Source organism: Rhincodon typus, chromosome 1 (assembly GCF_021869965.1).
Source record: "Rhincodon typus isolate 14 chromosome 1, sRhiTyp1.1, whole genome shotgun sequence".
Lineage (NCBI taxonomy): Eukaryota > Metazoa > Chordata > Chondrichthyes > Orectolobiformes > Rhincodontidae > Rhincodon > Rhincodon typus.
Genome location: NC_063332.1, coordinates 132,301,006 through 132,328,724, shown reverse-complemented (window position 1 = coordinate 132,328,724; position 27,719 = coordinate 132,301,006). Strand labels below are relative to the sequence as shown.

The window sequence follows — 27,719 nt, the reverse complement described above, 5'->3', positions numbered from 1 at the left end:
TGCTTGTTCCATTTACCATCTTCCATCCCTTTACTGACGGTCGAGAGTAAACTGATGGAGTGGTAACTGGTCTGATTGGATTTGTATTGCCATTTTGTGTACAGGACATGCCTGGGCAATTTTCCACATTGTTGATGGATGCCAGTGTTGTAATTGGACTGGAACAGCTTGTCCGAATGTTGCCAGAGCCGTCGACTTTGCAGTATTCAACATTTTCAACCATTTTTAGATATTGGAATGAATAAATTTGGTTGAAAATTGGCACTTGTGATGCTGCAGACTGCTGAAAGAGGCTGACATGGATCATCCATTTGGCATCTGTGGCTGAAGAAGGATGCAAGTGCATCAGCCTTATCTTTTCACTGATCTACTTGACTCCCATATCATTGTGGATAGGAAAATTTAGGGAGCCTCCACCTCCTAGCAGTTATTTAGTTGTCCACCACTATTCATAATGGATATGGCAGGACTTTAGAGCTTAGATTTGATCGAGGATCACTTTGCCCAGTTATTTGTGTGCTATTTCCTCTGTATGGCATGCAAGTAGTCCTGTTCTGCAGCTTCACCAGTTAGCACCTCGTTTTTGGGGTGTTTGGTGATGCTCCTATCATGCCCTCATGCAGTTTCTATTGAACCAGTATTTATCTCCAGCCTTGATGGTAATAATAATGAGAGATGTGCTAGGCCATAAAATTACAGATTATAGCCGAATACAGTTCTGTTGCTGCTGGTGATTGCACATAGCCCCTTATGAATTGCTAGTTTTAAATTGTTGGATCTGTTTTTGAAGTCTGGCCCATTTAGTACAGTGATAATGCCTCTCAACTTGAGATAGCATCCTCGACATGAAGATTGAGGTGGCAGCTGCAGCTTTGGCTGTCTGGCGGGCCTGGACCGGGACTCCTAGTGATGTCGATGAGGTGGCAGCAGCAGAGCCAGGGACTCGTGGAGCATTGGCTGGACCCTGAATGGGAACTCATTGCAGCCAGGAGACCGGAACACCGTACAGAAACCCCAGTCTCAAGAAGGACTGTAAAGTTGCATATTATTTCTTATTTTTCTGCCTTTATATTTTTCAGTCAATTGAACAGAAAATTAAGCTCTATTTAAGGAATTTCTTTTTATTTATTTTGTAATACAAAATGGCATTGGCTTATGGCGATAAAATTTTCCCAAATACATGTGACAATAAAATCATTTGTTCAAGATAGGATTTCAGCTCCACAGGACTATGCGGTGAGCATTCTTACCAATACTGTCTTGAATATTTGCATCTGTGAAAGTTAGTTTGGTCATGATAAAATTTAAGTATGTTTTTCCATCTTGTTGATTACCTTATCACGTACCGCAGACCTTTAGGACCCAACCAGCTCCACCTTGCTGAGTCACTCATGGTGGTTGACCTTGAAGTCCCCCATCTAGAGGACATTCTGAGCCATCCTCCATGCTTCCTCCAAGGCTTGATCAATGTGCATAAGCACTGATTCATCAGCTGAGAGGGTAGCAGTAGGTGATGATCAGCAGGAGGTTTCCTTGCCCATGTTTAAGCTGATGTCATGAGATTTCACAAGATCCAAAGCCAATGTTACAGATTCCCGGGAAAACTCTATAGCACTGTGCTGCTACCTCTGCCTGGTTTGTCTTTCTCCTGCTCCTTTCATTTCAACTTCCCCAACTCTTCCTCTACATCTCTCCATTCCCCACTCTTCCTCTTTGTTACTCCCCTGTTCTTCTTACACACCCTATACTCTTATCCCTTTCTCACCCTCTTCCTGTCCATTCCTCCCTGTACCCCTCACTCTTCTATCTAGTACCTGCCTTGTCTCCCCTCATGGTCTTTGGTTAATAATCCACATGCTATTTGTTGCATTTTTTCTTCTCATATTCAATGCTCTGGGGAAATTTACAATTAATTTTCATATTAGGAAATTATGTTGTGAGATCTTAAACCTGTTTTCTTTCCCAAAGAAAGATTGTGTATCCCAAAATAGCTGCAGCCAGTATTCTGTTTAAAGAGAAAGTGGGCCAGATTCCAATGTTTTGATTCTGCGTCGACAAGATTAGATATCTTGCATTGTGTTGAAATTCTTCTGTGTTGTTCGGTTAACTGCCACAGTCAATTTCATTTCTCCAAGTTGTTTAGGACAATGTCTCAAAGTGATCAGGATATCTCATTTTGAAAGGTGTCACAAATGTACGTTTTCTTACTCGCATCTGAGCACAGCTCCATTTCCTAGCTCATGTTTTGCATCTCCCCGAAGAAAACGTGCATGTTCTGTAAGACGAACAAAATCCTAATAAATGTTCAATCTTGTACAAAATTATTGCTCTCTTTCACCCTACTAAAGCTGGACTACTTAACGGGTGGAAGCTATAACCATAGAGTGTTCCTGCAGTTGAATGCTAAGAGATTCAGGGGGACTTTATATGATTCGTTTTCTCTAAATTCTGAAAAAAACATAAATATGAAGAATCTATTTTTCTGTGATAAATTCACATTTTTCCCTTGTTTATTCTTGGCAGCACTTTCAGCAGCACAGCAGAAATTCGCTCGATCACTTGGGGAATTTTCCTTTGAGTTTATTGGAGATGCTGAGACAGATGATGAGCGGTGCATTGGTAAGGGGTCTCATTATTTTTAGTGGAGATTTTAATTTCATTTTCTGGCTTTTCATACACCAGAAATTGCAGTGCAGCTGAGTATGATGCCTGCTTTTAAAAATGTAGTGAATGACAGCTGTAATACACTACACTTGGAGAAACCTTTTGAAAAAGTATTAAACATTATGAACTTGGGGGGTTATAAATCTGTCTTTAATAAACCTATTTTGCAAATACTTCTGTAGGCTTTAAAGGTTAGATCAGAAGTTGCTCCTATGTTCTGTCTTAGCTCAAAACCACATTTTAAAAGTGTCTAGGAGCATTAACCTTTTTAATTACTTCTGTATATGCATATTTACACTCTGGCCTATCTATATAACTCTTCAGCTATGGAAGAGTATCCATGCATCAACAATACAGGTTGAGAGCAAAGTAACTTCTGCATCATGTAACTTGTTTATACACTTGATGTTGTTGTAATAACTCAGTATATTCTCTTAGAGGTTCAAAACGAACAAATTCTTAGCAGGTCAGCTTTAATGGTGTCAGGTAGAACACTTGCATTTGAAAGCCAGTGATAAAATTACATTGGGATAAGACTGAGTTCACAATTAAACATACCTAAAATATGTGATCTTCACACTTATTTTGTTCAGTCCCATTCTATCATTTTACAGAAGATTGTTGATAAGTTTTTAACTGAATGGAATTGATTTACATATGGCCCCCATATGAATTGGGTTTGCCAGCTCTTAATATACTCCTTGCAGTTCAACATGTAATTGCTTTTGAATTTCTAGATGTTGTATCCCTGTAGTTAAATGTCTTTGCTTGAACAAAAATCAATAAATGCAAAAATAATCAAAAGCTACCCTTGTTTAAAGTTTTCAAGAAGATTTGTAGCTTGGGTTATGGATGAGGTGGTGGACATGCTCGCCGAGCTGGCAGGTTTGGTTGCAAATGTTTCGTCATCCTGCTCGGTAACATAGTCAGTGCACCTCCGGTGAAGCGTCGGTGTTCTCTCCCGCTTGTTATTTATATGCCTCGGTTTGCTGGAGTGGTTGGTGTTACTTCCAGTTCTGTTTCTCAGTTTCTCACTCCAGCAAACCTATAAATAACAAGCAGGACAGAACACCGATGCTTCACCGGAGGTGCACTGATGATGTTACCGAGCAGGGCAACGAAACATTTGCAACCAAACCTACCAGCTCGGCGAGCATGTCTACAACTTCAGATAGCCTTCTTGTGTAAAAATAAAATTTCATGTATTTTGCATTTTTTAACATTATCATCTTATCTCTTTTTAAAACTAAACAAATGGATTAAGAGGTACACATTTTTAGCCTGGTTGTTTCAGGAACTTATTAGCCCAAGTGCTACATGCAGGAAGGGGAGAGGAGTTGAATTATTTAATTTTTCATCTGTCTTCGAGCAGAGAATTTTTAAGAGTTTTCTAATTTCCTTTCTCAAAGAGGGTTGTGGTGTGTTCCCCCAGTTAAATTGTACTCCAGCGCAATCTGCAACCTCCTGGCCCGGCATATCCCCCATTCAACAATTACCATCAAGCCAGGAGGTCAACGTTTTTTACTGGAGAGTGCAGGAGGGCATGTAGGAGCAGCACCAGATGAACCTATGAAGAGATGTCAACCTGGTGAAGCTACCAAACATGCTAAACAGCAAGTGATAGGTGGAGCTAAGTGATCCTATAGCCAATGGATCCAATCTACGTTCTGCAGTCCTGCCACATTCAGTCATGAATGGTGGTGGACAATTAAACAGCAGGTTCCTAAAATATCCCCATTTTCAATGACGGAAGAGCCAGATACATTAGTGAAAAAGATAAGGCCAAAGCATTTGCAGCAGTCTTCAGCGAAAACTGCCAAGTGGATGATCCATCTCGGCCTCCTCCAGTGGTCCCCAGCGTTACAGACACCAGTTCAGCCAATTCGATTGACTGTACGTGATATCAAGAAACATTGAGGCACTGAATACTGCAAAGGCCATGGACCCTGTCAACATTCTGGCAATTGTACTGAAAACTTGTGCTCCAGAACTTACTAACCCCCAGCCAAGTTGTTTCAGTTCAGTTACAACACTGGCATTTACCTGACATTGTGGAAAATGCTCAGGTATGTCTTGTACACAAAAAGCAGGACAAATCCAACCCAGCCAAATACCATCCCATCAGTCTCCTATTGATCATCTGTAAAATGATGAAAGATGCCATCAACAGTGCTATGAACAACATCTGCTCAGTAACAACCTGCCCAGTTTGGGTTCGTCAGGGCCAATCAGTTCCTGACAGTTCAAACATAGACAAAAAATAAACAGAAGAGATGAGGTGAGAGTGACAGCCCTTAACATCAAGGCCACATTTGACTGAGTGTGGCATCAATGAGCCTTAACAAAACTAGAATTAGTGAGTGTCGGGGCAATCTCTCTACCAGTTGGAGTCATACCTCTGCAACCATCTTCGTACGTGCACTGTTGGAGGTCAGTCATCTCAACTCCAAGACATTTGTGCAGGAGTTGCTCAGGGTAATGTGTTAGGTCCAACCATCTTCAGCTGCTTCATCAATTACCTTTTCTCCATCATAAGGTCAGAAATGGGAATGTTCACCAACGATTGCCCAGTGTTCAGTACCATTCGCGACACCTCAGATTCTGAAGCAGCCCGTGTTCAAATGCAACAAGATCTGGATTGTTTTCAGGCTTGGGCTGACAGGTGTCAAGTAATGTGCCTGGCATTCGTGGGGCATGAAATGACATTTCCAATAAGAGACAATATATTCACCACCCCTTAACATTCAGAGGTGTTACCGTCACTGAATCCCTGAATATCAACATCCTGGGGGTTACCATCAACAAGAAACTCAACTGGACTCACCATATAAACACAGTGGCTACAAGGACAGGTTGAAGGCTTGGAATACTGCATTGAGTAATTCACCACCTGGCTCCCTAAAGCCTGTCTACCATCTACAAGGCACAAATCAGGAGTATGATGGACTATTCCCCACTTGCCTGGATGGGTGCAGTACCAACAACACCTTGAAGCTTGACACCATCCAGGGCAAAGCAGCTGGCTTGATTGGCACCACATCCACTAGCATCCACTCCCTCAACTGACGCTCACTAGCAGCAGTGTCTACTATTTGAAAGATACATTGCAGAAGTTCACTAGAGATCCTAAGATGGAACCTTCCAAACCCACGACCACTTTCATTTAGAAGGACATGGGCAGCAGATACATGGTAACACCACTGACTGCAAGTTCCCCTCCAAAGTACTCACTGTCCTGACTTAGAAATGTGTTGTCGTTCCTTTACTGTCACTGGGTCAAAATCCTGGAGTTCTCTTCCTTTAGGGCATTGCAGGTCAACCTACACCAGGCATACTGCAATGGTTCAAGAAGGCAGATAACCACCACCTTCTCAGGGCACTAGGGATGGGCAATAAATGCTGGCCAGCCAGTATTGCCAATGTCCCATGAGCAAATTTAAAGGAAAAAACCCTGTAAACTCCAATGTAAGAATAATGCAATGCCTCACTGTGGTAGTATGCTGGAAATTGAGTCCAGCTATTCCCTGTGTCATCATAAAAATGTAAGTTTTTAGAAGAAATACACAAACATCCTCAGGCTGCGTGATTTTCAGACCCAGTTAGAAAGCATAGACTAGATTTTTGTATTTAATAAGAATTATTGTTTATTACAGATGATTAGATTCTAGCTACAGGTAAACAATTAAACTAAATTAAGTAAACTCTACAAATTAAATCTCTTAACTCATTATAGACTCCTCCTTACACATACATGCAGACAAACAAGCAGGGCAAAAACGCCTGGGCAAAGGGAAAACTGGGAAAACAGTTCCATAGTCTTTGTTCACAGGATTTGTTAGTTCTTGCTGTTCCAAAGGTTTGTCTTTGATCTTCCTTTTTCTGGCTACTTCTGTTTGTTTGCAAGAGGCACTGGATGCTTGGTTCACTAATGAAGGTCTCTGACTTATCCACTTCAAAGTCACAAATTGCAGCATTTGCTGTAGTAATAATCAGCTGGTTTTCTTCTGGTTTAAAGTGGCTTACTGCAGAGAATTGAGAGAGGGTCTTTTGGCTGCTGCAGATCTGCTGGTTTCACTTATGGTCTGACTAGTTTGTTTCTGTTTATTTGCAACCCAGGCTCTTCAGCTACCAATCACATAGCTGTTGGCAGGCAGAGGACCTTTGATATTGATAACTGGTGACTAGCCCACATCAATCAGCTTCACTTGTAAACAAACCTAAGTCCCTGTTCATCTGCATATTGCTGGAACCCACAACTACACAAGCAAAGTTCACAATATGTATCAAAGCCCTTCATTTCAAAACTTGTAAATCCGTGGTTTTAAAACATTTCTTTATCATTTTAGTCCATAGTTTTTAAAAAAAAGTCATAAAAATAAAAAAGCATCATCTTTACAATGACCCAGAACAAACTCTTTAAAGCAGAAGTACGATGTATTCATGTATTCATATCTGGGAGTTGGTTGTGAGGCAGTAGTCTAGTCTAGAGATAGTAGGAACTGCAGATGCTGGAGAATCAGAGAGAACAAGGTGTAGAGCTGGATCAACACAGCAGGCCAAGCAGCATCAGAGGAGCAGGAAAGCTGACGTTTTGGGCCTAGACCCTTCTTCAGAAATAGGGGAGGGGAAGGGGGTTCTGAAATAAATAGGGAGAGGGGGGAGGCGGATAGAAGATGGATAGAGGACAGGATAGGTGGAGAGGAGACAGATAGATCAAAGAGGCGGGGATGGAGCCAATAAAGGCAAGTGCAGGTGGGAGTTAGGGAGGAGATAGGTCAGTCCAGGGAGGACGGACAGGTCAAGGGGGCGGGATGAGGCTAGTAGGTAGGAGATGGGGGTGGGGCTTGGCGTGGGAGGAAGGACAGGTTAGGGAGGTGGGGACGAACTGGGCTGGTTTTGGGATGCGGTAGGGGGAGGGGAGATTTTGAAGCTTGTGAAGTCCACATTGATACCATTCAATTGCAGGGTTCCCAAGCGAAATATGAGGTGCTGTTCCTGCAACTTTCAGATGGCATCGTTGTGGCACTGCAGGAGGCCCAGGATGGACATGTCGTCTGAGGAATGGGAGGGGGAGTTGAAATGGTTCGCGAATGGGAGGTGCAGTTGTTCAGTGCGAACCGAGCGTAGGTGTTCTGCAAAGCAGTCCCCAAGCCTCCGCTTGGTTTCCCCGATGTAGAGGAGGCCACAACAGGAACAGCGGATACAGTATACCACATTAGCAGATGTGCAGGTGAACATCTGCTTGATGTGGAAAGTCTTCTTGGGGCCTGGGATGGGGGTGAGGAGAGAGGTGTAGGGGCAGGTGTAGCACTTCCTGCGGTTGCAGGGAAAAGTGCCTGGTGTGGTGGGGCTGGAGGGGAGTGTGGAGCGGCCAAGGGAGTCACGGAGAGGGTGGTCCCTCCGGAAAGCAGATAAGGGTGGGGAGGGAAAAATGTCTTTGGTGGTGGGGTCGGATTGCAGATGGCGGAAGTGTCGGAGGATGATGCGTTGGATCCGGAGGTTGGTTGGGTGGTACGTGAGGACGAGGGGGATTCTGTTTTGGTTGTTATTGCAGGGAGGGGGTGTGCGGGAAATGTGGGAGACACGGTCGAGGGTGTTCTCGACCACTGAGAGGGGGAAGTTGCGGTCCTTGAAAAACGAGGACATCTGAGATGTTTGGGCGTGGAATGCCTCATCCTGGGAGCAGATGCGGCGGAGGCGAAGGAATTGGGAATAGGGGATGGCATTTTTGCAGGAAGGTGGGTGGGAGGAGGTGTATTCTAGGTAGCTGTGGGAGTCGGTGGGCTTGAATTGGATATTGATTTCCAGGTGGTTGCCAGAGATGGAAACACAGAGGTCGAGGAAGGAGAGAGAGGTATCAGAGATGATCCAGCTGAACTTAAGGTTGGGGTGGAAGGTGTTGGTGAAGTGGATGAACTGTTCGAGCTCCTCATGGGAGCACGAGGCGGCGCCGATACAGTCATCAATGTAACGGAGGAAGAGGTGGTGTTTAGGGCCAGTGTAGGTACGGAAGAGGGATTGTTCCACGTAACCTTCAAAGAGGCAGGCATAGCTTGGGCCCATGCGGGTACCCATGGCCAACCCCTTGTCTGTAGGAAGTGGGAGGAATTGAAAGAGACGTTGTTGAGGGTGAGGACGAGCTCAGCTATGAGGATGAGGGTGTCAGTGGAGGGCGACTGGTCGGGCCTGCGGAACAGGAAGAAGCGGAGTGCTTTTAAGCCATCTGCATGAGGAATGCAGGTGTATGGGGACTGGACGTCCATGGTAAAGAGGAGGTGCTGGGGACCAGGGAATTGGAAGTTTTGGAGGAGGTGGAGGGCGTGGGTGGTGTCACGGGCGTAGGTAGGGAGTTCCTGGACCAAGGAGGAGAAAATGGAGTCGAGATAGGTGGAGATAAGTTCAGTGGGACAGGAGCAGGCGGAGACAATGGGTCGACCAGGGCAGTCAGGTTTGTGGATTTTGGGAAGGAGATAGAAGCGGGCGGTGCGGAGTTGAGGAACGATGAGGTTGGAGGCTGTGGGTGGGAGGTCACCTGAGGTGATGAAGTTGTGGATGGTTTGGGAGATGATGGTTTGGTGGTCGGGGGCGGGGTCATGATCAAGGGGGCGGTAGGAGGTGGTGTCGGAGAGTTGGCGCCTGGCCTCAGCGATGTAGAGGTCAGTGCGCCATACTATAACTGTGCCTCCCTTGTCCGCGGGTTTTATGGTGAGGTTGGGGTTAGAGTGGAGGGCTGCATGTTCTGCGGGGGAGAGGTTGGAGTGGGTGAGGTGGGTGGAGAGCTTGAGGCGATTGATGTCACGACGGCAGTTGGAGATGAAGAGGTCGAGGGAGGGTAGGAGGCCTTGGGGTGGTGTCCAGGAGGAGGGGGTGTGTTGGAGGTGGGAGAAGGGGTCAGTAGAGGGAGGGTTAGGCTCACGATTAAAGGAGTAAGTGCGGAGGCGGAGGCAGCGGCAAAACTGTTCAACGTCCAAGCGTGAGCGGTATTCATTGATGTTTGGGTGGAGGAGGACAAAGGTGAGCCCTTTACTGAGGACTGACCGTTCGTCCTCAGTAAGGGGGAGGTCTGGGGGGATGGTGAAGACTCGGCAGGGCTGGGTGCTGTTGTCTCCTCTGGAACTGTTGGCTGTGGAGGCGGTGGGCAGAGCGGTGGGTAGAGCGGCGTCGGTGGTGGGCGGAGCGATGTTGGCATCAGTGGGCGGAATGTTGTCGGCGGTGGGTGGAGTGCGTCGGCAGTGGGCGGAGTTGAGTTGGCATCGGCGGTGCCGGTGGGCATCCATTGGGGATGACTACAGTCCACATTTAGGCCTTCCCAATTTGGCCCCAACTGCGACACTGTCTGCATTCAGAACATTGAGATCCTTCAAAAATGTTTTTCCCTGCGAATCCTGAAACACATACTCGCAGTGATGCGCCGGCATCTCCTGGCACTACAATCAAGCCGACCCCAGCTCAGAGCCTCCCTCTCCCAGACCTGTGAAGGACCTCTCCTGTTTTTTATTCTTCGTAGGATCCACAACCTGAACTCACAATTCTACTCAGCTTTATTGGACACTAAAAACCGTAAGTACAGTAAACTTACTGGTGCCTGCCACCCAAAACGGGCTTCCTCCACCCCCCAAATCTCCAACCCTACCCAAGACCTTCCCCACAATGTGCCTGCCGCCATCGGCCACGTGGCCACTTTTGGAGCACCCATGGATGACGTCACATCTGCCGCTGCCGGGTACACCACTTCTGGTACAGCGAACGCCATCGACACCGCTGCTGATCCACTGCCTCCATTTCCGAGGCCAACACCACAGACACAGAGGATGCACCAGCTGACACCGCTGCTGCCGCCGCTGACATCTCTCCGCCGACGTGACGTCGCTTCGCCCACCACCGACACCGACGTCGCCCAACCCACTGCCGACGTTGATCCGCCCACCGCCTCCACAGCCGACAGCTCCAGAGGAGACAATATCTCCCAGCCCTGCCGAGTCTTCACCATACCCCCAGACCTCCCCCTTACTGAGGACGAATGGTCAGTCCTCAGTAAAGGGCTCACTTTTGTCCCCCACCCCCCTCCACCCACACATCAGCGAATATCGCTCACGCTTGGACGTTGAACAGTTTTTCCGCTGCCGCTGCCTCTGCCTCCGCCTCCGCACTTACTTCTTTAATCGTGAGCCTAACCCTCCCTCTACTGACCCCTTTCTCCCGCCTCCAACACACCCCCTCCTCCTGGACACCACCCCAAGGCCTCCTTATCTCCCTGGACCTCTTCATCTCCAACTGCCCTCCAACTCTCCACCCCTCTCACCCACTCCAACCTCTCCTCCGCAGAACATGCAGCCCTCCACTCCCTCCGCTCCAATCCCAAACTCACCATAAAACTTGCGGACAAGGGAGGCGCAGTTGTAGTATGACGCACTGACCTCTACATCGCTGAGGCCAGGCACCAACTCTCCGACACCACCTCCTATCGCCCCCTTGATCATGACCCCGCCCCTGACCACCAAACCATCATCTCCCAAACCATCCATAAACTCATCACCTCAGGTGACCTCCCACCCACAGCCTCCAACCTCATCGTTCCCCAACCGCACACCGCCTGCTTCTATCTCCTTCCCAAAATCCACAAACCTGACTGCCCTGGTCGACCCATTGTCTCCGCCTTCTCCTGCCCCACCGAACTTATCTCCACCTATCTCGACTCCATTTTCTCCCCATTGGTCCAGGAACTCCCTACCTACGCCTGTGACACCATCCACACCCTCCACCTCCTCCAAAACTTCCAATTCCCCGGTCCCCAACACTTTGTCTTTACCATGGACGTCCAGTCCCTACATACCTGCATTCCCCATACAGATGGCCTAAAGGTCCTCTGCTTATTCCTGTTCCGCAGGTCCGACCAGTCCCCCTCCACTGACACCTTCATCTGCTTAGCCGAACTCGTCTTCGCCCTCAACAACATCTCTTTTAATTCCTCCACTTCGTACACACAAAGGGGGTGGCCATGGGTACCCGCATGGGCCCAAGCAATGCCTGCCTCTTTGTAGGTTACATGGAACAATCCCTCTTCCATAGCTACACCGGCCCTAAACCCCACGTCTTCCTCCGTTACATTGATGACTGTATCGGCACCGCATCATGCTCCCACGAGGAGCTCGAATAGTTCATCCGCTTCACCAACACCTTCCACCCCAACCTTAAGTTCAACTGGACCATCTCTGATACCTCTCTTTCCTTCCTGGACCTCTGTGTTTCCATCTCTGGCAACCACCTGGAAACCGATATCCATTTCAAGACCACCGACTGCCACAACTACCTAGACTACACCTCCTCCCAGTCACCTTCCTGCATAAATGCCATCCCCTATTCCCAACTCCTTCACCTCCGCCGCATCTGCTCCCAGGATGAGGCATTCCACTCCCGTACATCTCATGTCCTCGTTTTTCAAGGACCGCAACTTCCCCCTCTGTGATTGAGAACGCCCTCGACCGTGTCTCCCGCATTTCCTGCAACTCATCCCTCACACCCCCTCCCTGCAATAACAACCAAAACAGAATCCCCCTCGTCCTCGTGTACCACCCCATCAACCTCCGGTTCCAACGCATCATCCTCTGACATTTCCGCCATCTGCAATCCGACCCCACCACCAAAGACATTTTTCCCTCCCCACCCTTATCTGCTTTCTGGAGGGACCACTCTCTCCGTGACTCCCTTGTCCGCTGCACACTCCCCTCCAGCCCCACCACACCTGGCACTTTTCCCTGCAACCGCAGGAAGTGCAACACCTGCCCCGACACCTCCCCCCTCACCCCCATCCCAGGCCCTAAGAAGACTTTCCACATCAAGCAGATGTTCACCTGCACATCTGCTAATGTGGTATACTGTATCCGCTGTTCCTGTTGTGGCCTCCTCTACATCGGGGAAACCAAGCGGAGGCTCGGGGACTGCTTTGCTCAGTTAGTACTAAACAACTGCACCTCCCAGTCGCAAACCATTTCAACTCCCCCTCCCATTCCTCAGACGACATGTCCATCCTGGGCCTCCTGCAGTGCCACAACGATGCCACCCGAAGGTTGCTGGAACAGCACCTCCTATTCCGCTTGGGAACCTGCAGCCCAATGGTATCAATGTGGACTTCACAAGCTTCAAAATCTCCCCTCCCCCTACCACTTCCCAAAACCAGCCCAGCCCCCGTCTCCCTAACCTGTCCTTCCTCCCACCTATCCCCTCCTCCCACCTCAAGCCCCCGCCCCATCCCCTACCTACTAGCCTCATCCCGCCCCCTTGACCTGTCCGTCCTCCCTGGACTGACCTATCTCCTCCCTACCTCCCCACCTACACTCACCTTTACTGGCTCCATCCCCGCCTCTTTGACCTGTCTGTCTCCTCTCCACCTATCTTCTCCTCTATCCATCTTCTATCCACCTCCCCCTCTCTCCCTATTTATTTCAGAACCCCCTTCCCCTCCCCCATTTTTGAAGAAGAGTCTCTGCCCAAAACGTCAGCTTTCCTACTCCTCTGATGCTGCTTGGCCTGCTGTGTTCATCCAACTCTACAATTTGTTATTTCAGTACTCTAGTCTACTTTGTTTTTGTTGTACTAAGCAAGCCAGCAACCTATGACTGGAAACATTTATGGAAAAAGCATTTCCAAGCGTTTCTCGGTGATGGTATTCAATTATGCCTGTTAATGGAGGAGGGACTTATTGCAAGGTTTACGATGGATCACTCAGGACAGTTCAGAAAGTCATGGGTCAGGAGTTTGAAGAAGACCAACAGAGTGTGAAAAGAAGTCAATAGTATGTGAAGGAGACAGATATTAGATTCCCTGTTTAAAGTGCTCATTTTTAGCTGTATTGCAGGGAACACAACAAACGATAAAGGGTCTGTGTAGGGGACATAGCAAGTTATGTCCCAAGAACACTCAAATATCTCTGTGCTGCTAAACTCGGACTAAGTTCTTAAAGTTATTGGACAGCTATGTGTTGCCCTCAGGACTTGGGAAAAGTCCTGAAAGTTGTGGTGGCTTACAACAAGGTGGGTGACATTAAAAAGCCAGTATGACTGACAGTGTGGGTTGAGAAGCTTTAAACTGTTTCTGCTTGACGCAGCTGAGCAAGGTGGTAGCTCAGGGAAAAGCAAAAGGAAAGATTATTGCTTGGTGAAGCTGGAGTGGTACCATGAATAGGTACTGAGTACAGACTTTGAAGTCTGGGACAGGATGGTGATTAACCAGAACAGTTGTTGTTGAGACCTTCTATAATAGAGTGGCTCTCGAGAGGGAGTTTCAAGGCCAGATTGGCAAAAATGAAGAATTGTAATACCGTACGATGTTTAATAAGATTTGATGAACCTTTTGGGGGCATTGCTAAGAAATTTGAAATTTGTCTTGTTTGCTTTTGCTAATTTTGTGTCTGCTGTGGGATGTTGGATCACAGTCTATTACCCATGTTTACCACATGTTAAATTTGGGAATTAGAAATAAGTTTTGAATGTATTATAGACTGTATTAATGATTCAACTTGTAGAGAATGTCTGTCTGTTTGTTCAAAATCATGTAATCTTCCAGCTTTATTCTCCTTTATATATCCACTGGATCCTAGACCACTTAGTTACGCACCAGCTCTGAAAACCAACAAAATAGAACTGATGCATACATTCCATTATTCTGAGCTGGAGTATTCAAGTGCTTGAAACTAAAACAGACATTGCTGGAGAAACTTAGCAGGTCTGACAGCACCTGTGGTGAGAAAGCAGAGTTAACATTTTGGGTCCAATGACCCTTCTTCAGAATGGCTTAGAGTATCAGCTTAGACCATCAAAGGAGCACTGAGAGGCAGGGACTGGGGAAGGCAGTAGCTCGCCTCACAGTGGACATCTGGCTCAGTTCCTAGATCCAATTATGAGCTTTTTAACAGAAGCAGTTTTAATATCTGACAATGAAACTGGAATTACCCTGTGGCTGCTGGGACCAGGCTTGTATTCCTTGTTAAAGGATTTAAAGTGTACTCATTCCAACTACAGGTCTTTGCTTGTTCTGTTATTTTCTGTCACTGCCTCCCTGAGTCAGGACTGAGTAACTGGTGTGCCTGCTCCCTTCTGTGGATGTGTTAGGAGTTTCTCAAGCTCCATCTCCAGAATTAAACCCTGCTTCCTCATCACCATGAAAGACACAGGAGTAAATTTTGAATGTTGATTGAGGAGCCATTTGGATAAGTTGTCGCTATCACAAGGATATGGGATCAGTCTGAGGTTATCTAGTGACCAGGTGAGCCCACATTGGATTTGATCTGTTAAATGGACTCATCCCCAAGTGGGTCAGTACTTGTTTTAATGAGTCATTTGCAGTTTCAGCGTACCAGCCTTGTGCAGTTTATTCTGCATGGCTTACTCCTTGAGATAAACGACTGCTACTGGCAGGATTGACCGGCTAACAAGTCTGGGGGAAGGGCCCGCAGGCATAATAATTCATAGTAGATCCCCCTTAATCTCAGTTGGGGGAACACCATGTCTCACATTCTTTTGTATGTGTTCAATACAACATCCACAAAATGCAAGCATGTGAAATTGCAGGAAGATGGCCTAAGCTCTGATAAAAGTAAATTATGGCAGATGCTGGTTTTCTTATATGAAAAGAGAAAATGCAGGAGAAATTCAGCAGGTCTAGCAGTATCTGTGCAGAAAAACCGAGTTCATGTTTCAAATCCAATATGACTCCTCTTTCTCTCTATTCCAGATGAATCACTTCAGGAGTTTGCAACATTTTTACATAACCTTGTGGAGCAAAGAGAAATGATGGTAGGTAGAACAGTGTTATAAGGGCGTAGGAAAGAATTTGTGTTGGCATGCTGCAGCTATGTAGTCTGGGAACTGTCTAGCCTGTTTGCTTAATTCATGTACACAGGATCCCGAAGTGATCAATTTGTCAAAAGTGAAATTTGTATCAACAGGAATTTGATTGGACTATGCTCTGGCATGTACAGTATGTTCTTTATGTGTATACTCTTACTCTTTCCTTCCTAAATCCCCTAGAGCAAAAGGTCATAATAAGTTCTGGCATTTGTTCCAGTCTGCTTTTTACAGTTCCCACATCCAACTTTTCACTCAGCTGTTGTTCTCCAGATGCATTGTGACCTTCATTCTGTTTCTAGCTGATTCCAAAAATGAGATTTGCTTTACGGTTTGAATTCTTTTTGTTGAAAATCTGTTAATGTATGGTAATTTAAAACCTTGACTGCTTTTCATCTCTTTACAGTTTTTTGTCAATTTTCTTGATGAAATTTTGTTGTTCTGAGTTGACTTGCCTCTGAATGATTCCAGTTTAATTGTTACATTGGCATCCTGTGACTACCATTCGAATTTAGGACAGTTGTTGCTTTGCAAATTCTGTTTTACTTGTGTACTTATTGTTTCTTGGCAATTATTTATGGCAAATTGTTCATAACTTCACATTTTTACAAAGGTTACATTTATGGTCAGAAGGGGAAGAAAGGTCAAAATTTTAACTTGGTTTATGTCTCAAGTTTGATCTGTTTGTACAGTCATACAGACATTGTTGCACATATGCCTGCTTTGAGAAGAAAAGTCAGGGTTAGGAAATGGGGAGAGTAGAACACACAAGTACAAAGAACAATACAGCACAGGAATAGGCCGTTCGGCCCTCCAAGCCGGTCCGACACATTTTGCCCTTCTATACTAAAACTGTCTTCACTTACAGGATCCATATCCCTCTATCCCCTTCCTATTCATGTATTCATTCAGGTGCTACTATTCTGTTTGCTTCCACCACCACTATTGGCAGCGCATTCCAGGCACTCATCACCCTTTGTGTGAAAAATTTGCCTTGCTCATCTCCTTTAAATGTGCCCCTGCCCACACCTTGAACGTGTATCCCCTAGTAATTAACCCCTCCACCCTGGGAAAAAGCCTCATATTTTCCACTCTATCCATGCCATTCACAAAATTATAGACTTCTATCAGGTCGCCCTTCAACCTCCTGCGTTCTAGTTAAAATAAACCCAGTCTATCCAACCTTTCTTCATAGCTGAAATCCCCCATACCAGGCCACATCCCCTGGTAAACCTTTTCTGTACCCTCTCCAAAGCATCCACATTCTTCTGGTAGTGTGGTCACCAGAACTGTATGCAATATTCCAAGTGTGGCCTAACTAAGGTTCTGTAAAGCTGTAACATAATTTGTCTGTCCTTATACTCAATGCCTCTTCCAATGAAGGCAAGCATACCATAGGCCTTTTCTTACTACCTTATCTACCTGTGCTGCCACTTTCAGTGATCTGTGGACCTGCAACACCCAAGATGCCTCTGCATATCAATACTCCTAAGGGTTCTGCCATTCACTGTATAATTTCCACCTGTACTTGACCTTCCAGAATGCATCACCTCATTTGTCCGGATTAAACTCCATCTGCCATTTTTCTGCCCATGCCTTCAACTGATCTATCCCCTGCTGTATCCTGTGACAGGCTTCCTCTTTATCCGCAAATCTACCAATCTTTGTATCATCGGCAAACTTACTAATTAGACTGGCTATGTTTTCCTCCAAATCATTTATGTAGACCACAAACAGCAGAGATCCTAGCACTGATCCCTATGGAACACCACTGGTCACAACCCTCCATTCCAAAAAGCATCCTTCCACCGCTCCTCTCGCTCTCTCCGATAACTGAGCCAGTTCTGTATCCATCTTGCCAGCTCTGATAACATGTGACTTCACCTTTTGTACCAGTCTGCCATGAGGCACCTTGTCAAAGGCTTTACTGAAAGCAATATAGACAACATCAACTGCTTTTCCCTCATCAATCATCTTTGTCACCTCCTCAAAAAACTCGATCAAGTTTGTGAGGCACGATCTCCTCTGCACAAAACCATGCTGTCATTAATAACTCCATTTGCTTCTAAATGTGTATAGATCTTATCCCGGAGAATCTTTTCCGATAATTTCCCCATCACTGACATGAGTCTCATAGGCTTGTAATTTCCTGGATTATCACTGCTGCCCTTCTTAAACAATGGGACAACATTAGCTATTCTTTAGTTCTCTGGGACCTCACCTGTGACCAAAGAGAATACAAAGATGTCTGTCAATGCTCCAGCAATTTGTTCTCTTGCATCCTTCAGTATTCTGAGATAGATCCTATCAGAATGTGTGGAATTATCTAACTTAATACTTCTTAAGACGCACAACACCTCTTCCTTTTTAATAGCAATCTGGCTTGGATATTCAACACTCCCTTACCTGAGATCATCCTCCTACAATTCCTTCTCTTTGGTGAACACCGACACAAAGTACTTTCTGTTAAGATGTGTTTCGAGTAAAATACAATTACAATATCCTACTGCTATATGGCAGCATGGTGGCTCAGTGGTTAACACTGCTACCTCACAGCACAGGAACCCAGGTTTGATTTCAGTCTTGGTCTGCTTATGTGGCCTTCTCCCCATGTGTGCGTGGGTTTCTGCTGGATGCTCTGGTTTCTTCTCACAGTCTGTGCGTGTTAGTTGCATTGGCCGTGCTAAATTGTGCTGTAGTGTCTAGGAATGTGCAGGCTAAGTGGGTTAGCCGTGGGAAATGTGAGGTTATGGGGATTGGGTGGGGGACTGCTGCGTCTAGGTGGGATGCTGTTGGAGGGTTGGTGCAGACTCGATGGGTTGAATGGCTTCATTCTGCACTGAAGGAATTCTGTGATTCTATCTTCTGACCATGCACAGATCGGCTAGCTTGGGCCTACCCACCTCAGCCACTTGAATATTCTACTGTAGGATGGGTGTGGTATGTTCATTTTAATTGTGACTTGTGTCTTGGGCCAGTTTAGGAGCTTCCTCAGAACTGTCCCAACTTGTGAAATATGCCGCTGGCTTCACATTGTTGGCTTGGAGCTGGTGCAGAGTTTTCTAGGCAGTGCTGGATAGGTTCCCAGACTAATTGAAGACTTTATCCTCTGCTAAAACTTTGTTGTTCAATCTAGACCTTGCTGAATTCTTTTCTGTAATCTATTTACTGATCTCAAGCATTTCAGCAGCAATTCTGATCATATCTAGGAAGCTTTTTTTTAATTCCTCAATGGTTCCCATAATTGTGTTTCTTTTAAATGTAGTACTTAATTCTGATTGCATTTGATTTAGTTAAATTACAATTCAGCTTTTTTTTTTAAGTGATTTTTCCATTGCCATCATTTTGCACCTAAAGGCATTTGATTCTTGCTGGGGCATAATTACATTGGTACCTGTAATCCTTGGGTGCTTTAAGCATCTGTTGGGGGGGTGCATTTAAAATGAAGGTAGTCATTTGTCCTCCTCTGTCCTGCTGTGTCCCAATGGTAACATGCGCTTTCAATCAAATGTTGGTATTTTTATTTTCATTTTTAAAGATCCAGAGCATGTCCTCAATAATATCTTTGGGCCTTGACTGCAATGTTAACCTGAAGCCTGAGTAGGTAAACAGTGATGATGTCCCAGTCACGCCAGGAGATGGCTCATGGGCAAGAAGGGGCCAGGAAGGTAATATTTAATATTATGTTTCCTTGCAACAGCAAGAGGAGCATATCAGGTAAAGAGGAAATTAATCTTAATGAAATTTGGAGTGGCCTCTACGTCGCTGGGTTTACAATCCGCTTTTGTGATTTGGCAGACTGTTCCTTGGCTGATCTAATCTCCCCAAATGCTCCCTTCTACGGAGCTGCATTGCTTCTAGTGTCTCGCTGGCTGAGATCAACTAACAAAGGGATGAAGCCTAAACAAACTTAGTGGAGCTCAGCTATAAAGGGCAGAAATATTATTTAAAATTACAGGACAGCTCCTTTTAAATAAAGCATCTCTAAAATATCTCATTGCATGGCCTATTGCGTTCTGGTTGTTTTGAGGATTACTTTTTGTTTTGTTTCAACAGCTGTTCATTAGGTTTTTATCCCTAAAATAATTTAACAACAATAAACTGTTGTCATATGGCAGCTCCCTGCTCTTTTATGGTAGCTATTATCTCACTTAGTTGCTGTGAACAGTGCTATCATTTTGGTTACCAAATTAGTGTGGGTGCGGCTGTGCAACATTGATTAGCCTTTCTGGGTAAAATGTATGCTGTAAATTTACTGTATGTGAAATCTCAGCTGGCTCCACAGTATGAGTTTTAGAATATAAGTTTGGATCTTCTTAATGCCACCAGCTTTATCAAGTTAATAGTTAACAGATAAGTGTCAGGTGTGGCTCAATTGGTAGTTGACTTGATTGAGTCAAATGATCATGGGTGTAAGACTACAAGATGCAGGGCTGGATGAATGCAGCAGGCCAAGCAGCATCATAGGAGTAGAAAGGCTGATGTTTTGGGTCTAGACCCTTCATCAGAAAAGGGGGAGGGGGTTCTGAAATAAATAGGGAGAGAGTGGGAGGTGGATAGAAGATGGATAGAGGAGAGGAAACAAACAGGTTGAAGAGGTGGGGATGGAGCCAGTAAAGGTGAGTGTAGGTGGGGGGGTTAGGGAGGGGATAGGTCAGTCCAGGGAGGATGGACAGGTCAAGGGGGTGGGATGAGGTTAGTTGGTAGGAGATGGGGGTGTGGCTTGAGGTAGGAGGAAGAACAGATTAGGGAGGTGGGGATGAGCTGGACTGGTTTTGGGATGTGGTAGTGGGAGGGGAGATTTTGAAGCTTGTGAAATCCACATTGATACCATTGGGCTGCAGGGTTCCCAAGTGGAATGAGTTGCTGTTGCTGCAACCTTCAGGTGGTATTGTTGTGGCACTGTAGGAGGCCCAGGATGGACATTTTGTCTGAGGAATGGGAGGGGGAGCTGAAATGGTTTGCGACTGGGAGGTGCAGTTGTTTATTGTGAACTGAGCGTAGGTGTTCTGCAAAGCGGTCCCTGAGCCTCCGCTTGGTTTCCCTGATTGCAGAGGAAGCCACACTGGCTACAGTGGATGCAGTATACCACATTGGCAGATGTGCAGGTGAACATCTGCTTGATGTGGAAAGTCTTCTTAGGGCCTGTGATGGGGGTGAGGGAGGAGGTATGGGGGCAGGTGTAGCACTTCCTGCAGTTGCAGGGAAAAGTGCTGGGTGTGGTGGAGCTGGAGGGGAGTGTGGAGCGGACAAGGGAGTCACGGAGAGAGTGGTCCCTCCGGAAAGCAGATAAAGGTGGGGAGGGAAAGATGTCTTTGGTGGTGGGGTTGGATTGCAGATGGTGGAAGTGTTGGAGGATGATGCGTTGGGTGTAAGACTGATTGCAGGACAGTGAGCACAAACATCAAAACTGACCCTTTAGTGTTGTGTTGGAGATGCCTTCTTTCAGATGGACACTTAAACCAAGACCCTAAATGGATATAAAAGATCCCACAGCATCATTCCAAAGAAGCAATATCCCAAGTGTTCCATCACAGTGGCTCAGTGGTTAGCACAGCTGCCTCACGGTGCCAGGGACCCGGGTTCGATTCCACCCTCAGGCGACTGTCTGTGTGGAGTTTGCACATTCTCCCTATGGCTGTGTGGGTTTCCTCCGGGTGCTCCGGTTTCCTCCCACAGTCCAAAGATGTGCTGGCTAGGTGGATTGGCTATGCTAAATTGCCCATAGTGTTTAGGGATGTGTAGATTAGGTGGGTTATAGGGGGATGGGTCTGAGTGGGATGCTTTGAGGATCGGTGTGGACTTGTTGGGCCAAAGGGCCTGTTTCCACACTATAGGTATTCTATGATATTTTATGATCAGTGAAATAGATGATCTAATCATTGTCACATGTTGTTTGTGGAAACTTGCAGTCTGCAAATTGACTGCTGTGTTTCCTACATAATAACAGTGAGTGAAATTCCAAAGTACTTCATTAGCTGCAAAGTACTTTGGCAATTCCAATAGCCAAGAAAGACACTGTATAGATATCATCTTAATGTAATGATCAATTGATTTGGACAGATTAAATGTGTAGTGGATGAATATTCAACCAAGGCATTCAAAGACATATTGGATGGTTATTTGAAAAGGTACAGTGAGCACAGTTTCCAGGAGAAAGCAGGCAAGTGATGGTACATGAACTGCTCATTTGGAGAGCCAGCGCCCATATCGTGTGGTGAAATGGCTCTTGTGCTGTAACAGTTCTGTGATTATGTTCTAACTCACTGACGTGCATTAAATTCTAAATGACAAGCTAACTTCAGTTATGATGACCATGCAACTACCAAGTTTGATCTTTGACTTAAATCCATGGGATTTTTCTGCTTTGTAAGATTTTCAAGTAGAGTTTGCGTTGGCAATTCATGCCAACGTAAGTACAGCATGAAATCATGTGTAATGAGCATTAATGAGGCTTTACTGTGGGGAAACTGAAACATCACACTGGTACAAGTAGAATGTCTCTTATGAGATTTAAGATGATTTGTGAACTTAGAAATTACTGTCAAAAGAAATTGCCCAAACTAGAGAGAACCCCTGGTTCCTGCACAATTTATGCTACTCAGTGTTTGCTTCTCAATAAAGGCTGTCAACCTCTCTCAATTCCATATCGTGGTTACATTTGCACATTAATAACTAATGAAATTTACCACAACAATTTAAAGCTTTTCTGAATTAGCTGAGAACTTGAGCCTATAAATGCCTGTTGCATTCTCCATGCCAGTGCTGTGGCTAATTTGTCAATTTTCCAACTAATTGGTATCATTTTCTCCTGTGATATAAATTGTTGTGATTATTTGAAATTTGACATCCTGGTGATTATCCTGAGCAGTGCAAGACACAAGCTTTATCAGCATTTTTCTGTTTTCAATAATATTCAAAGTTAGAGCTGCTAATTGATAGTATAAAATTACTTTAAATGAGGTAATTGTTTTTCCTGCAATGCCAATCAACTTCTCTGGCCCAGCAAGAGAAAAATATCAATTAGGGTGCCTCATCCTTTTAGGTAGTAAATTATTATTTGGACATTTTTATAATTTAACATGTAATAAATTTCTTTTCTGTTATCCTTTGCTTGTTTACTTCCATTTTTGTCTGCCTTCCCTTTACTTCTCTTTCTATATATGATGGGACATTCTTTCAGCCCTTTGCCATTTTTCCTCCATGTTTTTCAAGCCATTAATCTCATTGGTTAAGAAGATACACTTTGTTCACTAAGATTCCAGCTGCTTCATTGATGTCATCCTTTCTGAAACTTTGAATAAAATTATTTTGAGCTGCAGGATTTAAAAGCACTAGAATGTCTGTCTGTGGTGCTATACACACCCCGTTTCAACATCTAAAGTTGTTTTACAGCAGATCAAGAACTTTGAAATTTACTCATTCTTGTAATGAAAGGAAATACAACAGATGACTGGTACACATCAGGCTCCAACAAACAGCAATGTAATAATGACCAATTAATGTGGTTTTATGATTATGTTTGAGTGCTACATATTGGTCACAATACACAAAGTAAGTCACAGGAGTAGGCAGTTGGATCCTTCTTTTAATAAAACCATAGCTGACCTTTGCGGCCTTAATTCCACCATTCTGCCTACCCATAAACTTTGACTTCTATTTAAAGTCAAAAATCTGTCCAATTCAGAGAGGGAATAAATCCCAGTTTCTTTTTTGCATTTGTGCCATGAGATCATTTATATTCATTTGAACACCCAGTTGGAGCCTAGGCTTAACATCTCATCCCTTCTGACAACGCAGCACTCGGTACTGCACTGGAGTGTCAGCCTTGATTTTTTTTTAAGCTCAAGCCCTGAAGTAGGACTTGAACCCAGAATCTTGTAACATAGATCAGAGTGCTACTGAGTCCTGACTGATACTACAAGAAAGCCAACAGCCAACTAATGTGCTGAAAATTGCAGTACTGTATTGAAGTCAAGCTTTGTGCTGCTGCTAACAGTTGAACTCCTTGAAATCTGTGGGAATTAAGCTTAGTACAGAATAGTTAAACAACTACCAAAATAACTACCTTAGCTAAACATGGGAAATATCCTCAAATGTGTTTTTCTGAATCCCATAAATATTCCCATGTGAAACTTGCACGAAATAACGTGTTTTTGTAGAGTAACCCAATGAGGATGAGTTTTATTGTTGCTGCCCACATTGGTTAGGAAAGAAAAATCAGCTTTAAGCAGGAAAATTATGAGAAGGGGTAATTTCATCGGGGGAATTTCCCTAATGATTTGCATTGCTGTGTGGCTTTGTCACCAGATCTCTCAAATTCCCCAAATTCTGTTGGATCTAAATATCTCACCTCATTAGACATGATCTTTCAAAGGGATTGTGGAGAGAGAGGTACTTTAATGCATAATCTGAAGTGTATTCAATTATGTGAGCCTGAAATGTCCACTGTGTCTGTTTGAAACCAGCCCCAGACCAAATCTTGAGTAACAGCTTGTCAGCATGTAGACCAGGCATTTCCACCTGACACTCAGTCTCCCCACTCCTGAAATGACCAGACCCATTTTGTAAATGAAACATTTAAGGTGAGATTTTTCCCCCAAATTCATTAGAATACACACAGACCTTAGATATGAATGAATCAGCATAGACAACTAGTGCTCATGGAATTCCACCTAATTATGTAATGCAATTATATAAGTTGTGCAAGCAACCAAACACTGTCATTTTGGTTTTCCATATGATTATTATCCTGAGTGACTGAGTGTATGTATGTCTTACTGAATTTTTTTGCAGTTCTGAGATGAGTCTGCCAAATGCTTCAACTTACAAAGTGACACACAAAATGGTTGCCACCTTCCTCATCATATTGGAAAGTTCAATTTTTTTTTCTTCTTAGTCACCTGCTCGACTGAGTACCATGCAGGTCTGTAGACTTCACAGGAAATGATTGAAGTACAAATTGCCATATTCTAAAAATGCTTGGAATAGTGGAAGTTTCAGTTCTGAAAATCTATTTCAAAAACTCTGTAGAGACATTCTGTTACTTCGTGTATCTTGGTCTGGTGGATGAGTATTCTTAGTAATGACCATGCTCGAGTGAATTCCTTTTTTCAAAAATAACCAGTCAGTTTCTTTGCTATTTTACTGCAAGGGTTAAACCATAACTGAATATCTTAATTGAAATAGCATGACAAGAATTTAAAGCTTAATTAGTGTTCACAGCATTCATAATATCAGCTGCTTGTCATATGAGGACTTATGAGTGAATACCTAATCAATTTATGTTTTCAGTGTTTTAATCAATCTGCCCAAATATGTTATTACACACCTCTGGAGCATTGAGACTTGAACCCAGTCCTCCTGGCCCAGAAGTAGAGACACTATCTCTGTGCCAAAAGACCCTTTGATTTGCATGTTTATATTCATCAAAATATGTGTTGGCAATCCATTGGATTTTGTGGACTTTTATCAAAGCTCTTTAAATACAGTTTGTTGCAATCTCTATGTTTTGTTTGTCTGTAGGATCCAACACCAAAATCTGGTTATTAATAAAATGACTCACTTGAGCTTTGTGGTCCTGATAACATGGGCTTATAGTCAAGTATGACCTACAAACTCTAGGATGTTTAGACATTCAAATTATCATCCTTTAAATGTCAAAGTCCAATTACACAATATTCCAATGTACCTTGCACTTCATAAATTACTGCATTATTCAGTTACAGAGCTGTTTATAATCCCACGATTTAAAGGATCTGTTAGAGAAAGGTGTGGGACTCTGGAAACTCACCAATGGTTGGACTTTCCTCCTTTGTATCTTTCCCCAAATATAACTCCACTGCTGGTTTGGTTTCAGACTCAATAACAGATAATATTATAAAACTGTAATCATTTTACCTATTGTCCCAATCTGCATTGGAACAAAAGTCCACTCTTTGACTTGGAGTAAATAGGGTGTTTCCGGGAGATGATGAAAGCATGACTGGGTGTGATGGAGCTTGGCATTGAGAGCTTGCATAACCCACTATGACTTAATTATCCTAGGGCTGGCTTTCACCCAAACTAGGGACGGTAAGACAGGGAGGAGCTCAAATTTGTATGACAGCAGACTGCTGCCAGGGACTTCACAAAATGGCGATCGGTTTAGACCTATGTCATTCGTCAGTGCTGGGGAGACAGTCAGCGTGTGATCCCAGTCAGGGGAGGAAGGGAGGTCCAAGGGCAGGAAAGAATTCCTTGTGGATCCTAGAAGAGTGCTCCTGTTGCTCCTTGTCCATGAAGAAATGTTTAAAAAAATAAAATTTCCTTAACTGTTCTCCCCTATAGTTGAAGCCTTTTGGGCATGGCATATGATTTAAACTGTTCTTGAGTTATTGAGTGAGGAATATTTAGAGATAGTTGTTTTTGATGAGAAAGGAAAAGAACACGTTTTAAAAAGGCAAAGTTAAAAGGAAAGCTACAGAAAATGTTTGAAATGTTCATGATTCAAGATGAAGATGACCACGTTCATCACCTATGGTGTGTGGTAGGTTTTTAGTGGATATGTAAGTAACTGCTCAGGCTCATCTGTGTCAAGAAAGTTCTGCTTCAAGTAGAACAGTTGTGGGGCCCCATTATTGGAAAGATTTGAATGCATTGGAGAGAGTGCAGAAGAGATTTACAAGAATGGTTCCAGGAATGAGAAATTTCAGTTATTGAAGAAGTTGTGACTATTCACTTTGGAGAGAAGAAACGTGAGAGAAGATTTAATAGAAGTTTGTAAAATCATGAGCAGGCTGGATGGAGTAGATAGGCAGAAGCTGTCCCTGCTTGTAAAAGATAAAAGGACCAGGTGGGCATAGATCTAAAGCAATACACAAATGAAGCAAGGGTTATGTGAGAAAAAGATTCTATCACACAGCAAGTGTGGTGTGGAATGCACTGTTTGAAAATGTGGTGGATCCAGTTTCAACTGAGGCTAGCCTCCTTCTGTAATGATCCTGTTATTGAACAGGATACCACAGAGAACTGAGTTTTGAATGAATGGCTGCCTCTAGATTTGCTCTCCATGCGTTTTCTCTCTGCTTCTTGTATACATTTGCTTTTGAAGGAGGCTGTACCATTTTTGGTTACATCAGGTGGAGCAATTCGGGGTAAGCATCTCCCAGAACTCCAGGACTCTCTCACAATTCTGATTTGAAGCATTTACGGTGTCCGTGTGGCATATCTTCTAGCTGCTATGGTAGTTTAGCTCTGACTCAGACTCCCTGTTGAAGATTCACTTTGGCACGTGATTGTGAGACGTTCTGACTACATGTTGTGCCTGCGTCATTATGCTGTGGGTGCTTGGCCTGTCTCTTTTGCATGAGTACCTCAGTGTTTGGTATTTTGTCCTGCCATCTCATCTTCATAAAAGTCCAAAACCTCCCATGTATAAAGGAAAATGGACAAGACTTTGTCTTTCCAAAGCAGACTTGGTGCTTTTTTATTCCCATATTGATGTTTGATGTCTACCAAAAGCTACTTGTTTTGACAGTTTTTGAATATGGCCATTAATGTTGCCAATATGAGTAAGTGTTGTGACCGAGATAATTGAGCCTGTCCACTGCTGAGAGGTTTTGGTATTTTATAGTCATTAATCCTCATGCTGGAACAGCACATAGTACTACACAATTATAAATGGTGTGTTTCTAGCTATGCCCGACCTTTTCCTGAATAAGATATCACTTTTTCTGTGTAGTTAGAGGCACTTTTAGTTTAAACATTTGTTCATTGTGAACTGGGTTGATACTTTGAGTTCATTTCACCTAACACATTTGAATACTGATTAAAAATAGGAAACTTACGTTCCATAAAATCTAAGAGCAGAAGTAGGCTATTTTTGCATCGATGCTACTCCATCACTCAGTGAGATCATGGCTTATATGATCATCCTCAACTCCACTTCCTTGCCTTTATCCCTTAACCCTTTGTCCCTTGCTGATTAAAAATCTTTTCCATCTCAGCCTTGTGTATGTATAATGACCCAGCCTCCACAGTTGTGCATGGTAAAGAATTCCACAGGTTTACTACCCTCTGTTAGAATAAATTCCTTCCCATCTCTGCCTTAAATGGGCAACCCCTTATTCTGGGATTATGCCCTGTGGACCTAGGTTCACCCTTGAGGGGAAACAGCCTTTCCGCATCTACCTTGTCAAGTTCTCTACCTTGTCAAGTTCTCTACCTTGTCAA

At 44.3% G+C, this 27,719-nt stretch overlaps 1 protein-coding gene across 1 annotated transcript in view; it reads left to right on the top strand.

Moving 5' to 3' along the window:
• Nucleotides 1-909: 909 nt before the first annotated feature.
• Nucleotides 910-27,719, top strand: part of arhgap10 (Rho GTPase activating protein 10) — a 153,857-nt gene continuing 127,047 nt past the window's right edge. Inside the window, exons 1-3 of the mRNA XM_048606835.1 lie at nucleotides 910-1,003; nucleotides 2,524-2,619; nucleotides 15,394-15,455. Coding sequence (XP_048462792.1) covers nucleotides 910-1,003; nucleotides 2,524-2,619; nucleotides 15,394-15,455 — 252 coding nt within the window. The remainder of the gene's footprint in view (nucleotides 1,004-2,523; nucleotides 2,620-15,393; nucleotides 15,456-27,719) is intronic.